Source organism: Culex pipiens, chromosome 2 (genome assembly GCF_016801865.2).
Source record: "Culex pipiens pallens isolate TS chromosome 2, TS_CPP_V2, whole genome shotgun sequence".
Classification (NCBI taxonomy): Eukaryota; Metazoa; Arthropoda; class Insecta; order Diptera; family Culicidae; genus Culex; species Culex pipiens.
Window position 1 is genome coordinate 393,592 of NC_068938.1, and position 17,884 is coordinate 411,475.

General features: G+C 38.1%; 1 protein-coding gene across 6 annotated transcripts in view; it reads left to right on the forward strand.

Moving 5' to 3' along the window:
• LOC120419061 (rap1 GTPase-activating protein 1) overlaps nucleotides 1-17,884 on the forward strand; it is an 85,088-nt gene that overhangs the window by 20,365 nt on the left and 46,839 nt on the right. For all 6 annotated transcript variants that reach the window (XM_039581638.2, XM_039581639.2, XM_039581634.2 and 3 more), the window contains exon 2: nucleotides 4,577-4,775. In XM_039581638.2, coding sequence (XP_039437572.1) covers nucleotides 4,587-4,775 — 189 coding nt within the window. In that variant the 5' untranslated portion in view covers nucleotides 4,577-4,586. The remainder of the gene's footprint in view (nucleotides 1-4,576; nucleotides 4,776-17,884) is intronic.

Consider the following 17,884-nt stretch of genomic DNA (forward strand, 5'->3'; position numbering starts at 1 on the left):
ACCATGCTCATGCTCATGCTCATGCTCAAGAGTGGTAGCCGTGTATGATTAAATGGAAATTTTTATTAAATAATTGCCGCTTGATTTCACCTCGAGCATGCTCGTGGCACGATTTGGGGGTCGAGCAGTTGCAGCTTGCAGTTTCCGGAGCGCCCACTCCACCTCAATTACGCGGGTAGAAACATTGACATTTCTATTAATTTGAGAACCCCCTTCAGAAACATACTTGCACAACAACAAAAAACCGGTAATTCCCTGCCCGAAGCAGTGACGTAGTGGAAAGGTGCGACCCAACATTGTGGGTAAGCCTTTGGTGTGGAATCAATTTCATCAGAATTTGCATAATTTCGCTCCCGACAATGGTCCCGGTGAAGCCTGAAAGAGGATTTCATACGTGGACGCGGCGGCAGGTTTGGTGCGGAAAAATTGATCGCCCGATTGCACAAAAGCACCAGCGCGGTGAAAAAGTGCGATCTGTTTACTAAAATAATATGGAATAATTGAAAGTAAACAGAGAGAAAATTCTCTTTTTTTGTTGTCGGGGGTAAAAAATAATCTGCCTTCAATGAGATTCTTTTTTCGGGGTTTCAACACGAAAAAACAGGAATTTGATTCTATTGACTGGGTATCATGTACAGCACCAAACTGGCCGACGAAAGAGTCCAGCCGAAGGATCATTTACACACTGAATTGATTGGAGAGAGGGATTCCGGCGCGTGAATCCCAAACAAATAACTCGTTGATTATACCAAACACCCCGGGTAATACGCCCTTTTTTGTGGGTTTTTTTCCGAGGAGGTGTGAATTAAAAGTTGCATCTATTCTTCGTGTTTTATGGGTGTGTGTGCGCAGTGCAACCCTGTAATCAGCTTAGGGCAGTAAAATTTACCGCAGATGTACGGACATTGTGTGTCCGGTGGAGGTGCGGTCAAGCGCAAAATTGTAATCCCATCCTCACACGCTGGGTTGGGAACGAGTTTTCTCTGTTGAAAATATTGATTGAGTTTCGTCGGTTTGTGCTGCGCTGCGCGCGGGCTTCATATATTTCAGGATTCAGCAACGGCACAAGGATCAACCCCTGTGGCTTGACCTTTTAGAAGTTTTTTTTTTCTACACTCTCTCGAGTCAGCAAACCAGTTTCAAATCCTCGGCTGACCAACGCGAACGTCCGACTTCCAGCGGAGAAAGCTAATTCAATTAAAAGCTTCCCCCGGCACAAGAAAAACCTTGCCTTCTTTTCCGGGCGAAGCCCGCCGATTTCCCACAATTCAACGAAGATTCGCGGCGGCCGCGTTACGTGTGTCTTGACAGGGTCCAGACCACGAACGCCAAGCCGAGCCAATTTCGGACACCACCCGTATGATTTATGCGCCACGATTAGCCTCCGGTCTTTGTTCTGCCTCTAGATATTTGTTCTCTCGGAGCTGCGTCCGTTTTCAACGTCTTGCTAATCTTGCTCTAGATCTTCGGGGGTCGCTTAGAAGGTCTTGGCCGGTGCGACAAAACGCTGACGCTGACCGCCCGGGAGCCACACAGCTTTTTTTTCTGGTCTGGCAATTTGAATAACGATGCACCATAAATATTTCGGCCGCACCTCGACGCCTTTTGTTTCGCTAATTACTTCCAATTAGTATGCTAAGTAGCTGTAGGTCGTTTTACTAGAATGTCTCAATTTTGGTGGCGCTCGCGCCTAATAAATACTAAACGATAGCGTTCAAGATAGTGGTAGCGTAGGTGCGCATCAAACAGTAATCTGTTTGGATTTGTTCCGGAATCAAAGTCGGCTTTGATCGACCGTAACAGGGGGCGTCATCCGAATCAACAAATCGACCAACATAAAACGAGCGAGAGAAAGAAGCAAAAGTGCAGAAGCCAGATCGAATTACTCCCATTTTTCAGCATTATTATTTCAATTTTTCAAAATAGAACCGCACAGCGCAGCAATCATAATGGAAGTAGGTGTGGAAAGGCCCGAAATGAAAGCTGGCCCGGTCAGTCTGTGTCCGCCAGAAGCGGGAAAGAAGTGCTAATAACTGGCACCTTTTGCTGGAACGGGGAATCTCTGGAGAATCCCGTACGCAAAAGCTCTCGCATCACACGATGTGTGCGGGGAAAATTATTCTATTAGAATAATGGATCTCGCTCTGCGATGCGGTGTGTATAATCCGCTCATAAATTAATTACATTCGCCGAGAAGCGCTTCCCAAATGAGTGGAAAACGGTTCGGCCCGCTTTATATCTGTGCGCTTTTGTTTACCTTGTTGCAGATCTCTTGAAACGCTTTTGCGGGAGCGAGTGTGAATGGAAATGTGGTTGGAGTTTTGCGAGCTTTGATCTCTGAATGCGACGACCGTTAGATTTTTGGAATTTATTGCATTTTTAATGGAGCAATCGAGCAGCAGCATTATTCTGTTTCTAGATTTTCCGAATTATCACTACTAGGCAATTCTATTTAAAATAATTTTGAATAAAGAAAATGTTTGTGTGATTTTGTGTGATTCTGTGTGACTTTGTGTGATTTTGTGTGATTCTGTGTGACTATGTGTGATTTTTTTATGATTTTGTGAGTATATGTGTGAATTTTTGTGATTTGTGTGAGTTTGTGCGATTTTGTGTTAGTTTGTCTAATTTTGTTTGATATTGTGCATTTTATTGTGGAGTGTGTTATCTGTGTTTTTTTTTTAAATTGCATTTCTAACGATTTCGTAAAATTTATTGCTGCACAACTTTGTTAATATGGAATATGCTTGTTTATTTTTATTTTTAAACGCCAGTAATAATATGTTTGCCTTTTAAAAACTATTAACAACATAACGCTCTGAAGCCAGCAAAAAAGTAATAATTTCGTGTCATTCAAACATCCAACAACACACAATTAAAGTCCTTTAAATAACGTGATTAATCATCATTTCCACAATTATCTTCAATCATATCGCTGTTTATCTATTCCCAAAGATCTCCCAAACCGCTCAATTAACACTTTTTCCCTCCTCTCGATTAGCTCATCAACTGCCCCATTCCCCAGCTGACCTTCGCGCCGCAATGTATCTAATCATACGCAAAAAGCCAAACAAAAAAAAACGTTAAACTTTATCCACTTTGTAGTGATTGAATCGCGCTCTGTGTAAATATGAATAATTCCAGCCAGGTTTCCGGCGCGCACCAACACTGACCACCCATTAAAAACACACAACCAGAACTGACGGTTTGACTAATTGACGTCCCACACCTCCCTCGACACAAAGGTTGACCGCCTCCGGGGTGTGGTGTCCTGTCAACGCGCCCAAACTCTCTGGTGCGGTATGTGGAGTACCAATCACGCAAACGAATCAATTTATCAAAATTGATTAATGAACAGCACTTCCTCCTCCGCAGCGGAGCTTAGAATGAGCTGGGTTGGTTAGGACCTTAGGACATTGCTCTGCTTGTGCTTGTAACTTGACCCTTGGCAGTAAATTTGCTCGAGATTTGTCGGAGGGGGGTTTGGTTACCCTATAACAAGTGTCACTGGTCCAGCCAATTTCGATCGAGTGACGTTTATTAACGATGACCTAACTCTGTAATGGCTTAAGGGGTTACATACATGCAGAAAATCACAAAATTTCATATTACAGAAAATTTAATAAAGATGATTTTCAATCACTCCTGAAAGTTTCATAAAGATATTTCATGATTAATGTGAGTCAGAAACGATTTAAGTTTGAAATTTTGCCATGCGCAAAACGAACTGTCAAACTTTGTGAGCGTTTTTCTCTGAACATCGAGTTGATTTACGGGTGCCACGATATCTCGAGATGGGATGGACCAATTTGTCTGAAATTTTAGGTGAAGACTCTCAAGATAAATTCCGTGTGCATGACGAAGCCTGGTTTTTTAAATTTGCTTTTTTTTTAAATACAAAAATCAAAAACTGACGACTTTTTATATGAAAATCTGAAAAATATTTTTACCTTTTTTTTCAAATAAAATTTTTGAAAATCGGCCTTTGTCATGCACACAGAACCGGTTTGACGAGTCTTCACCAAAATTTTGAGCCGATTTGGTCAAAGCAGTGTTGAGATATCGTGGCACCCGTTTTTTGAAACTGCTGACTTCAAATAGCTATATCTCGGTAATGATACAACCAAATGTCTTCATATTTATTTTGTTAATAGATAAAAATGTATATTTTAATGCCCTGAAAACAGATTTTAAAAAAATTAAGTGTGTGCACCTACCAACTTCTGATATTTTTGCCGATTTACAAGTATGTAACCCCTTGCTTGTGGTTGAGGAGGGGGGTTCATTAAGAATCGTTTTAGATTTCACTTTTCGGTTTGGTGTGTGCTCGGTAGCCGAGCGATCAATCATATCAATTACCACCGCTAACACTGCTGCTGGAGTATTACATATCTTGGCTTGGCTTGAGCTTCATTTGGCTTAAATGGTACTTGGGGACGAGGTAGTTGAGCGTAGTTTAAAACTGGTTTCTGGTGGTGTGTAGTGTAGGCAAGCAGAGATAAATAACAATTAATATCTCATTAAACACATGTTAATTTTAATTTCCACTTGTTTTTCTCTTCAAACTCGTAAACAGACGGCAGCATATGGGCGGGTGGACGACGGCCGCGACCAACGCCAAACAGAATGGACTGCCGACGACGCCGACGAAGAGTGCCACCACCAGTCCGGACCGGCTCCGGGGGGCAACGCACGATCTGTTCGAGCTGCTGGAACGTGTCCAGTGCTCCCGCCTGGATGATCAGCGATGTGTCCTGCCCTCGTACTTCACACAGGTGCGTGCCGGAATTATTTATCTCTCTCTCTATTTTCATCACTCTTTGGTGCCCAAACCAACCGCCAAAACGAGAAAGTGTATTAATTAATTCTGCTTCTTCGCCAGAACATTCTTCATCGACGATGACGAAGGTCGGCGGCTCGTGCAGCGGCGGTCATAATTTATTCGACCACGTGCCGACGCCACTTTAAAATTTTGCAGTTGGCTCGTGTTGTTGCCTTACCTTAAGTAATAATTTCCACCTGATGATTACGATTATGGGCTAAGCACGCGATCCTGAACCGTTTCATTTTTCCGGTCATCTATCAGGCATTGCGATCTGCTGCTTCCTCGTCTTCCCGATCATCCCAAACCGACTTCGTTTTATGAGCGCCGATATCCGGCATTACCCTTAAGAGAAGCCACTTGAAAACTTGCACATTTTGTCAATTGTAAAACTTTTTTTTACTCAAAACACACCACGTCCAACGACCATATACGTTCTAAAGTGGTTCGATTGCGTGTGTGGAGAAACTTTTGCTACCGCTGCTGCCGTTTTGGAAAGGTTTAACCGTTTTAGTGCGAGTTATAAATTTAATAACCGTGCCGATGGCAATCACGCATTAAGGGTGCACGGTGAAGGGGGGTATGCAGCTTGAGAAAAATGATTTTTTTTTAAACAACTTCAGAATGTTAAAAAAAAAACAATTTTGAGTTAAGAATATAAATTGAAACTAATAAAATTTAGCAATAATATTTTTTTCCTGGAAAACTTGTCTCTAACTTATTCCTTCAAAATTATTCATTTTTTAATAGAAATATAAATTGAAAATTTTATTATTTTTTAAAATTTTTATGTGCTTTAATATTTACAAAAATAAACAATAATTCTCGAATTTCATGCGTATAATTTTTGCTTTTAATAAAGATTATGTTTATTCATAACTATTTCCTTTAAATCAGGCCTGCCCAACCTTTTCGGCTAAATTTTCACATTTTTGATCGTCAAAATTACAATTGTTATTTTTTTCATGGTTTCTTTGATGGAATCGGTTCTCAGATGACCAGAGAACATAACTTTAGTAAAAGTTTGAAAAAATATGTTTGCAGGTTGTTTTTATGTAAGTTTTAAGTGAAAAATTGGTCCGGCCCGCGGGCCGGATTGATTTTTGACGTAAAATGTGGATAAAAACGACTTGTATAAATATTTTTTTCAAACTTATGGAAAAGTTATGTTCACTGGTTATCTGAGAACCGATTCCATCAAAGAAACCATGAAAAAATGAACAATTGTAATTTTGACGATCAAATATGTGAAAATTGAGCCGAAAAGGTTGGGCAGGCCTGCTTTAAATGGACAAAGTGACAGGTTAGTCTTGGTTCGATGGAAACTGGCCTGAAATATAATTTGCACTTGGGTCATTCTCCTCTAACTCACACTAAATCGGAAAAAGTTGTTTGAGGGGTCTCTTCGAATTTCGAGAGACTTTGTCCTTAGGGGTAATTTTTGTCCCTGATCACAAATTTGAGGTCAATTTTTCGATATCTCGTGACGGTGGGGCGGTACGACCCCCTTCATTTGTCTGAATTTTTACTAAGACATTTTTTTAACAGGAGTTGTAGCTCGAAACCGAGAGGAGTTGGAAATTTGATGTCAAAGGGACTTTTGTGTAAAATTGGACGCCCAATTTGATGGCGTCCTCAAAATTCTGAAAAATGTTTTCTCATCTTAAAACTTTGAAATATAGATTTAAAATTACTGAACTGTAAAAAATCGGGAGACATGTCATTTTTTGGAAAAATAAAAATTCTTATTGTATTATTGAATCTGAAATAACGCAGAAAGGTCATTATTTCATATGTAACGAAAAAATAACTAAAACAACGTATTTTTTGTAACTGCAGAGTTACTTTTTAGAGCAGCCAAAAAAAATATAACATAATGGTTCTGTATGTAGTTCTTGATGAGTTATCTCATTATATTTTTAATGCTAATGAGTGACAGTTTAGTCTTGATTCGATGGAAACTAGCCTGAAATACGATTTGCATCCTGCTTTATTTTTTCTATTTATTTTTCTAATAGATCTTTAATTTTATTGTTATGTCAAACAGTAGAGAGTTTCTTACAAGTTTTTAATTGAGAATAATTTTTAATATACAAAATACTTGAATAAGTTATATATGGGTAATTCTCCGCCAACTCACACAGCAGTTGCCCCGACCCCTCTTCGATTTGCGTGAAACTTTGTCCTAAGGAGTAACTTTTGTCCCTGATCACGAATCCGAGGTCCGTTTTTTGATATCTCGTGACGGAGGGGCGGTACGACCCCTTCCATTTTTGAACATGCGAAAAAAGAGGTGTTTTTCAATAATTTGTAGCCTGAAACGGTGATGAGATAGAAATTTGGTGTCAAAGGGACTTTTATGTAAAATTAGACGCCCGATTTGATGGCGTACTCAGAATTCCGAAAAAACGTATTTTTCATCGAAAAAAACACTAAAAAAGTTTTAAAAATTCTCCCATTTTCCGTTACTCGACTGTAAATAATTTTGGAACATGTCATTTCATGGGAAATTTAATGTACTTTTCGAATCTACATTGTCCCAGAAGGGTCATTTTTTCATTTAGAACAAAATTTTTCATTTTAAAATTTCGTGTTTTTTCTAACTTTGCAGGGTTATTTTTTAGAGTGTAACAATGTTCTACAAAGTTGTAGAGCAGACAATTACAAAAATTGTGATATATAGACATAAGGGGTTTGCTTATAAACATCACGAGTTATCGCGATTTTACGAAAAAAAGTTTTGAAAAAGTTGGTCGTCATCGATCATGGCCGTTCATCGTCACCCGCGACAGACACGGACGACGAAACAAAGAGAAACGCAAAAAGTAACTTTTTCAAAACTTTTTTTCGTAAAATCGCGATAACTTGTGATTTTTATAAGCAAACCCCTTATGTCTATATATCAAAATTTTTGTAATTGTCTGCTCTACAACTTTGTAGAACATTGTTATACTCTAAAAAATAATCCTGCAAAGTTAGAAAAAACACGAAATTTTAAAATGAAAAATTTTGTTCTAAATGAAAAAATGACCCTTCTGGGTCAATGTAGATTCGAAAAGTACATTAAATTTCCCATAAAATGACATGTTCCAAAATTTTTTACAGTCGAGTAACGGAAAATGGGAGAATTTTTAAAACTATTTTAGTGTTTTTTTCGATGAAATATACGTTTTTTCGGAATTCTGAGTACGCCATCAAATCGGGCGTCTAATTTTACATAAAAGTCCCTTTGACACCAAATTTCTATCTCATCACCGTTTCAGGCTGCAAATTATTGAAAAACACCTCTTTTTTCGCATGTTCAAAAATGGTAGGGGTCGTACCGCCCCTCCGTCACGAGATATCAAAAAACGGACCTCGGATTCGTGATCAGGGACAAAAGTTACCCCTTAGGACAAAGTTTCACGCAAATCGAAGAGGGGTCGGGGCAACTTTTCCCGATTTCATGTGAGTTGGTAGAGAATTACCCATATGGTTTTCATAATCGTGATATTTGTAAATGTAAATATAGTGTAAAAATTATCACTAGCAATCTGCAATGGTATCTTAGATTCTTTATAAATTTAACGTTTTTCTAATTTTGTCTGAAAATTGTGGTGCATACCACCCCGCCAATCCTAACGGATTAACACATCGTTTCTCAAAGTATCTCCTTTCCACGCATTAAATCAACCGCGCAACCGGGGCTAAACTGGAGTGCCACACCACTGTGGCCCATAACCCGGCAGGGCCTGCCTGCCCGCGAGGCACCCTGGACCATCAAACATGTCAAACTGTTTGAAAAGTCAGCCCTAAAAATGAGAAAAGTCAGCCTGCGAGGAAAGAGAAAAAAAACTGCATCGATGGCATCATAAAGTCATAAAATTTTATAGCTTTCGATGGCAACCTCGTCGCGGAGATCTCCCCCCGATGGGTTACAGTTACAAATGTTGTTTTTTGTTGCATTTTTATCGCTCGTTTGACGAATCGCACGCACGCACATTACATTTCATCTCACACGTGGTTCAGACTTTCACGTCGCGATGAAATGTTTTTAAAATATTTACACACTTTTTAGGAAAGGTTTAATCTCGCCACAAGTTTTTTTTTATGATTCGCGGCGCGCGTGCGCGATTTTCTTATTTATGGTAGCCCGGGGACACTTTGCTCGGGTCGATTCCAAGGGCAGCAGCATCATCGCCACCGGTGCCAAATGGTTAGCAACGAGAATTTATGACACACGGTTGTGCATTCCTGGTGGGAAAGCTTCCATATGTTAGTGCACTAGGATGACTCTCCTCCTCATCTCGGAGTGGAATGTATAATTCTGGAAAAAATGGAATATTCATAAAAGTAAGCAAAACCCGATGACAGCCAGCTGAGAGGTTGTGGGTTGCATACATTGAGGGGCCTCTGGTCACCCTATGAAGCACACTTTCGGGATGGATGGATGTGACCGTTGTGGGAAACGAGAGAGCACTTCCACTAGGGCAGATTTATGGCATGCTTCTAGTTCTGGCGTGCAGTAGAAGGACACGGAAGACCGGGAAAGAATGCTTTATGGTTGTCGTTTTGATTTTTGATCGTCAAAATTACAATTGTTCATTTTTTCATGGTTTCTTTGATGGAATCGGTTCTCAGATGACCAGAGAACATAACTTTAGTAAAAGTTTGAAAAAATATGTTTGCAGGTTGTTTTTATGTAAGTTTTAAGTGAAAAATTGGTCCGGCCCGCGGGCCGGATTGATTTTTGACGTAAAATGTGGATAAAAACGACTTGTATAAATATTTTTTTCAAACTTATGGAAAAGTTATGTTCACTGGTTATCTGAGAACCGATTCCATCAAAGAAACCATGAAAAAATGAACAATTGTAATTTTGACGATCAAATATGTGAAAATTGAGCCGAAAAGGTTGGGCAGGCCTGCTTTAAATGGACAAAGTGACAGGTTAGTCTTGGTTCGATGGAAACTGGCCTGAAATATGATTTGCACTTAGGTCATTATTCGCCAACTCACACTAAATCGGAAAAAGTTGCTCCGACCCGCCTTCGAATTCCGAGAGACTTTGTCCTTAGGGGTAATTTTTGTCCCTGATCACTAATTTGAGGTCAATTTTTCGATATCTCGTGACGGTGGGGCGGTACGATCCCTTTCATTTGTCTGAATTTTTACTAAGACATTTTTTTAACAGGAGTTGTAGCTCGAAACCGAGAGGAGTTGGAAATTTGATGTCAAAGGGACTTTTGTGTAAAATTGGACGCCCGATTTGATGGCGTCCTCAAAATTCTGAAAAATGTTTTCTCATCTTAAAACTTTGAAATATAGATTTAAAATTACTGAACTGTAAAAAATCGGGAGACATGTCATTTTTTGGAAAAATAAAAATTCTTATTGTATTATTGAATCTGAAATAACGCAGAAAGGTCATTATTTCATATGTAACGAAAAAATAACTAAAACAACGAATTTTTTGTAACTGCAGAGTTACTTTTTAGAGCAGCCAAAAAAAAATATAACATAATGGTTCTGTATGTAGTTCTTGATGAGTTATCTCATTATATTTTTAATGCTAATGAGTGACAGTTTAGTCTTGATTCGATGGAAACTAGCCTGAAATACGATTTGCATCCTGCTTTATTTTTTCTATTTATTTTTCTAATAGATCTTTAATTTTATTTTTATGTCAAACAGTAGAGAGTTTCTTACAAGTTTTTAATTGAGAATAATTTTTAATATACAAAATACTTGAATAAGTTATATATGGTTTTCATAATCGTGATATTTGTAAATGTAAATATAGTGTAAAAATTATCACTAGCAATCTGCAATGGTATCTTAGATTCTTTATAAATTTAACGTTTTTCTAATTTTGTCTGAAAATTGTGGTGCATACCACCCCGCCAATCCTAACGGATTAACACATCGTTTCTCAAAGTATCTCCTTTCCACGCATTAAATCAACCGCGCAACCGGGGCTAAACTGGAGTGCCACACCACTGTGGCCCATAACCCGGCAGGGCCTGCCTGCCCGCGAGGCACCCTGGACCATCAAACATGTCAAACTGTTTGAAAAGTCAGCCCTAAAAATGAGAAAAGTCAGCCTGCGAGGAAAGAGAAAAAAAAACTGCATCGATGGCATCATAAAGTCATAAAATTTTATAGCTTTCGATGGCAACCTCGTCGTCGAGATCTCCCCCCGATGGGTTACACACGGCGTGTTTTCTAGAACAACCTTATCAGGAAAAAATAGTCATCGCTACTTTCAAATGTGTCTTATAGGAAATTTTCTCAGCTTTCCAATGCTTCTAAGAGCGAAATGTTTCATCGGGAAATTCCTGAGATATCTCTATTTTATTGTTTTTGGTTTTAAATTCCTTTATTATTTATTGGAAACTTTTAAATAACAGTCCAGGAAACTTGTCAAATGATATGTTTCATGTGTCTTTTACTCATCAAAATGTGCAGAATAAGACAAAAAAAAACTTTGTAGAAGGTTGCAAACCGCTAAACATTTTGCAAATCATGTTTTGTCTAAGTTTTTGAATATATGGGATTTATTCAGAAATTAAAATCATAAAACAGTGTAAAAATATATTTTGTACAAGAATTATTTGATAATTACATATTTTTTTGTGTACAAATAACACGTGTCTACTCTGATTTAGCTTGTTCAACCGAAACTATGGCAGGTTTGTGATTGTTGATGGTGTTATTGAATTTTAATGAATAAATTTGATATTTTCTTAAGCAAACATTAACCTGGAACATAAATACAAATATGATTTGAAATCGAAAATATACTACATATTACTGTAGCAAGCTTCAAAAGTCATATTTTCATCAGTATAAAATAAAAATTAAATTTTATAAAATGTTTTCTGTTGAAAATGCACTTAAAGTAGCACTTAAACTCGAGTCTTCCAATTCAGAATGCTGAAAACACCGTCACAAACATTTTTTTTTTGTTTGAACAAAAATTAAATAAAATTTAAAAAAAACAAACAGAAACTTTCTTATCAAACTATTTGAAAAAAAAAATCAAGAAATATATATATATATATATTTTTTTATAGATGAGATTGAAGATGAGAGTCTTATAAACTTCTAAAATATTGCTAATCATTTAATCATTTAATACAAAAAAACTAAAACAATCATTTCATACTAATGAAAAGTATTTCTCCTAAAGCTCGCAACAGTAATTTGCAGTTTAATTTCTAGTATTAAACATGTTTTGTATCCATGCAACTGTTTAGTGTTTGATTAAGGAAATATTATATTTATTCATAAAAATCTTGTAATACCCTATCAATCTCAAACCTGTAGAAATTTCGGTTGTATCAGCTAATTCCAAGCTGGATCAGAGCAGACCGGTGTTATTTGTACACATCAATTATGTAATAATCTATTTGTTCTTTTAAAAATAATATTTCAATACGATTTTATTATTTTAATATTTGAATAAATCCCACATATCCAAAAATTCGGTTAAAACTTAATTTTCAAAATGTTTAGCGGTTTGCAACCTTCTACAAAGTTGTTTCTTGTCTTATTCTGCACATTTTGATGAGTAAAAGACACATGAAACACATAATTTGACAAGTTTCCTGGACTGTTATTTAAAAGTGTCCAATTCATAATCAAGGATTTTAAAAGAAAAAACTTAAAATAGAGATATCTCAGAAATTTCCCGATGAAACATTTCGCTCTTAGAAGCATTGGAAAGCTGAGAAAATTTCCTATAAGACACATTTGAAAGTAGTGATGACTATTTTTTCTCCTTAAGGTTGCCCAGAAAACACGCCGTGTTACAGTTACAAATGTTGTTTTTTGTTGTATTTTTATCGCTCGTTTGACGAATCGTGCACGCACGCACATTACATTTCATCTCACACGTGGTTCAGACTTTCTCGTCGCGATGAAATGTTTTTAAAATATTTACACACTTTTTAGGAAAGGTTTAATCTCGCCACAAGTTTTTTTTTATGATTCGCGGCGCGCGTGCGCGATTTTCTTATTTATGGTAGCCCGGGGACACTTTGCTCGGGTCGATTCCAAGGGCAGCAGCATCATCGCCACCGGTGCCAAATGGTTAGCAACGAGAATTTATGACACACGGTTGTGCATTCCTGGTGGGAAAGCTTCCATATGTTAGTGCACTAGGATGACTCTCCTCCTCATCTCGGAGTGGAATGTATAATTCTGGAAAAAATGGAATATTCATAAAAGTAAGCAAAACCCGATGACAGCCAGCTGAGAGGTTGTGGGTTGCATACATTGAGGGGCCTCTGGTCACCCTATGAAGCACACTTTCGGGATGGATGGATGTGACCGTTGTGGGAAACGAGAGAGCACTTCCACTAGGGCAGATTTATGGCATGCTTCTAGTTCTGGCGTGCAGTGGAAGGACACGGAAGACCGGGAAAGAATGCTTTATGGTTGTCGTTTTGATTTTTGCACCTGGTTAGCAATTTGAGGGGGTCACGTTTGTAGGATGCTGCTGGAAGTTCCCGTTGAGAAAGAGGTTATTTTTATCAGTTGTGGGAAGTTTTGTTCCTTGACATGTTATCAAATCCGCTCTATTAACGCTGGTGACATTAACAAACTGTTTGTTGTCATTCTACGAATTGATAAATGCTAGTAAGTTTCAGGATAGTCATGTTGTTGGAAACTAGCCCATTCATTTATTTATTTTTTCGTTTACAATTTGTCACAACACATACTAATTGCGAAATAAATCATTTATTTTGTTTTCGATTGTGTTAATGTCTAAAGATACTAAAAAAAGTGAGTATTGATCAAGTATTTTTTCCCAAAACTTTACTGTCACTGACGATGTTGTTTTCTGAAAACTTAGCTCCTTTGAATTTTTTATTCGTTTCCTGCCTCATTACAAAGAAAATGTTTAATTAATAATTCGCCGAAAAGAAGACATTTCAAGGAACAAATCGGTTTCTTCCGTCAATCTGGTAGGCAATGCATTTTAGATAAAAATTTAAAAAAGCATAGAATTTTTTGTCACCAAATGTCAGCTAAATTTATATTCTTCTAGAGATTTCACAAATCGCATCCCCCGACCTACCCTCAATCGCTTCGCTAATCCTAATTTTTCAGCAAACCTTTCCTCGAACCCCTTGAGACTGCCAGAAGATGTCAACCCACTCAATCCAATTCCGGGCTCTTTTTTCTTTCCCCGTTAATCATAGACAAGACAGCCACTTCCTGGAAGGTTCACCGAGAAAGCATTTATTCTGTTCTATTTGCTCAGGCAAAACGGAAAAGACGATCATAATTAGAATAAGATTTCGTTCCCCGAGGTTAACGAATGCTTAATTTTGTTTGTGCGATCTGCGTTTCTCTCTCTCGAATTGAATTTCAAACAACTCAAACAGTTTGTTGGTCCTTGGAATAAAAGCAATTTAAGCAAAATACATTAGGACAGAATGAAGCTGGAGGGGGGTAAAGAAAGTACTTTGTGATGCACACTGCGAATTGAGCCCGCTAAGCTCCTTTGGGGCACGACAATGAAGCAACTTCCAAGAATGAAAAGGGGGGCGCGCGCGAGTTTTTTCTTCGTGGGAAAAAATGAAACTTTTTCCGGGGGAGGCGAGCTTTTCCAGTAATAGGCGAAGACAGATTCGCGAGATGTATTAAATTCATCAAGGAAATTTTCAAGGCAATGACTTGGCTCGATTTGTCGGTGCCGATTATCGTCAAGCTCATTAAGGAAAAGCAGGTGAATAGACGTCACCCTGAAAGGATAAGCCCGCTCTCCGGGGATTCTCGGGTAGGAGTGACCTTCGATGGGTCGTAAATTCAACACGTGGCTTCTGGTTTCGGTTAGCCATAAATAATATTTATTTCATCGAAAGACAATAGCGAGATGGGAAGGAAAGGAAGGACGACGTCTTCTTCATCTTGTCGGGAAGGAAAAGCACCGTAGAAAGGCGGAAATAAAGGCGGTAATTAACGACCGGAGTATTGGAAATGGCTCAGGACCCTCGTCTCCACGGATGAATTGTGTGCGCTTTGCGGCAATCCCGGAGGGAAATTGAATATTCACTACCTTGAATCACAGACAACGACGCAGGTTGCCAAATTTATTGTAGGTTAGTCGGCGACTAGCCGGTGAAGTTGCATTTGATATGAATTTGCTTTTATTAATTTGGTTAGTCTTTGTTCGCTGGTCACTACCCTCAGATATGATTTGCTTTTCTGAAGATTTTTTTTGTATAATTTAACTAGCTGTCATGGCAAACTTCGTTTTGTCATAGAATGTCGTTTGGTAAGTGTTGACTTCACTTTTTTAAGAAGACAAGGGAAAATCTCCACAGTACCATAAATGGGACAAACACAAACCAGCATTTTGTTCTTCTTTTGTAGAAAGAATATGGTGTCTGAATTAAATTTTGATTAACAGCACGTGAATCCTGGAAACGCGCTTCATCAAATTATCCTAGAAAAGCCACCACATGGGACGTGATAATCCGGATTTTATCGTTATTCGTTTGCAGGGACTTTTCCGACTCGTGACAGATGATGACGGGGTGAACCTCGCCATCGAGAGTGATTGATGGGAAATTTATCGAAACGACTCGTCGGCCCTGTTTGTTCCGCCGTTTTGAAAACTCTATAATCACGTGGCTTTGTGTAACATCATGACGACGGTGTCCACAAAAGGGCCACTGATTGCGGAAATGTAAAATTGCGGCGATTGATTCATCAATGCCCTGCCCTACATTGATATTTATTGAAATGAACATAGAGTTCCGTTTTTGTCGTGTGTGTTTGGAGAGAGTGTAGAAACAATTAAATCGATCCCTCGCTGCTAACGGTCCAAGTAGTGGGTAGGATCAGCGAAACAGATGTGTACGTGTATGTGAATCCCTCCTGGTTTTTAATTGTCCGGAAAACAAATAATCAAAAGCGAAGGACGCTGAGAAAGGAAGCAACGGCGAACACGGCTATAAATTCCATTGTATCTCCGGCGCTAATTCCAAAGGATTTGCTGTCCAGGGTCCGAGACCCCGGGAGTTGTACCCTAGATTAATCTAAATTGTTCTCTGATAGTTACACGACTCGACGTGAAGCAGAGCAGGGCAAATGCGTGTATGATTATCACTGACACACGTGGTCCGCGTATCCAATTATTCAGAGCTTGACCTTCTGTTTTCCAGAGAATAGAAGAGGAAAAAAAGACAGTTGCGCGCTGCTCCAGTAACGATCTCCCGCGGGAGAGTGACAATTAAAGACTCATCAAGATTGCCCCCGGAACATCACAGATGACTGGCGCTCGCTGACAGTGTCGTCGCCGGGAAAAACAAACCGATAATTATTTCGTGCATTAGGCGACAATCGCCGAGGAACCATATCGGTCCATGTGTCAATAACGAGCCCCTTCAAGAAGAGCCAATTGGTGTTTATCTTTTGACACCCCTCCCTTCTAAGGACGAAATGACTTAGGACGAAAAGACAGAGAAGGGCACGCACATCATAAAAGATGACACGGAACGAACCCCGTAACTAGGATCCGCATTAAGCGGGACGGGACGATGATCTGGAGTGGCTGAGGAAGTGATGGCTTATGGGCTGCGAACGACCAGATGTCTTTGAGAATTAGTGAAGAAATAAGTGCTGAGCGCAGTCACACGTGCTTAAAGGTTAGCTGGCGCGCGCGCCCAAATTTTGGGACTTTTTGAGTTTGCAGCGGGGAAATTTAGTGTGAAGTAATTAACGAGAGTCGTTAAATTTTTTCACAAATTTGTTTTGAAAGTTACGCGGATAGTTGAGGTTGGTTGCCCTCAACAAGTTAAGAAATTAAACTTTGCGTCTTTTGACGCAGAGTGCGGTCTTCAATCAAAAGATCATCGAAAAATGTTTTCAGCAACAAGCTGCTCAAATGATTTTCCTATCTGAGCAATTCTCTACGAAATCGGTCTTTTTTCTTCAATTTTAATTTTTGTATTTTTTAATCCGGCTGAAACTTTTTTGGTGCCTTCGGTATGCCCAAAGAAGCCATTTTGCATCATTAGTTTGTCCATATAATTTTCCATACAAATTCGGCAGCTGTCCATACAAAAATGATGTATGAAAATTCAAAAATCTGTATCTTTTGAAGGAATTTTTTGATCGATTTGGTGTCTTCGGCAAAGTTGTAGGTATGGATACGGACTACACTGGAAAAAATAATACACGGTAAAAAAAAATTTGGTGATTTTTTTATTTAACTTTTTATCACTAAAACTTGATTTACAAAAAAACACTATTTTTAATTTTTTTTATTTTTTGATATGTTTTAGAAGACATAAAATGCCAACTTTTCAGAAATTTCCAGGTTGTGCAAAAAATCACTGACCGAGTTATGAATTTTTTAATCAATACTGATTTTTTCAAAAAATCGAAATTTTGGTCGTAAAAATTTTTCAACTTCATTTTTCGATGTAAAATCAAATTTGCAATCAAAAAGTACTTTACTAAAATTTTGATAAAGTGCACCGTTTTCAAGTTATAGCCATATTTAAGTGACTTTTTTGAAAATAGTCGCAGTTTTTCATTTTTTTAAATTAGTGCACATGTTTGCCCAGTTTTGAAAAAAATATTTTTGAAAAGCTGAGAAAATTCTCTATATTTTGCTTATTCGGACTATGTTGATACGACCTTTAGTTGCTGAGATATTGCAATGCAAAGGTTTAAAAACAGGAAAATTGATGTTTTCTAAGTTTCACCCAAACAACCCACCATTTTCTATCGTCAATATCTCAGCAACTAATGGTCCGATTTTCAATGTTAATATATGAAACAATTGTGAAATTTTCCGATCTTTTCGAAAAAAATATTTTTGGAATTTTCAAATCAAGACAAACATTTTAAAAGGGCGTAATATTGAATGTTTGGCCTTTGTGAAATGTTAGTCTTGATTTGAAAATTCCAAAAATATTTTTTTCGAAGAGATCGGAAAATTTCACAAATGTTTCATATATTAACATTGAAAATCGGACCATTAGTTGCTGAGATATTGACGATAGAAAATGGTGGGTTGTTTGGGTGAAACTTAGAAAACATCAATTTTCCTGTTTTTAA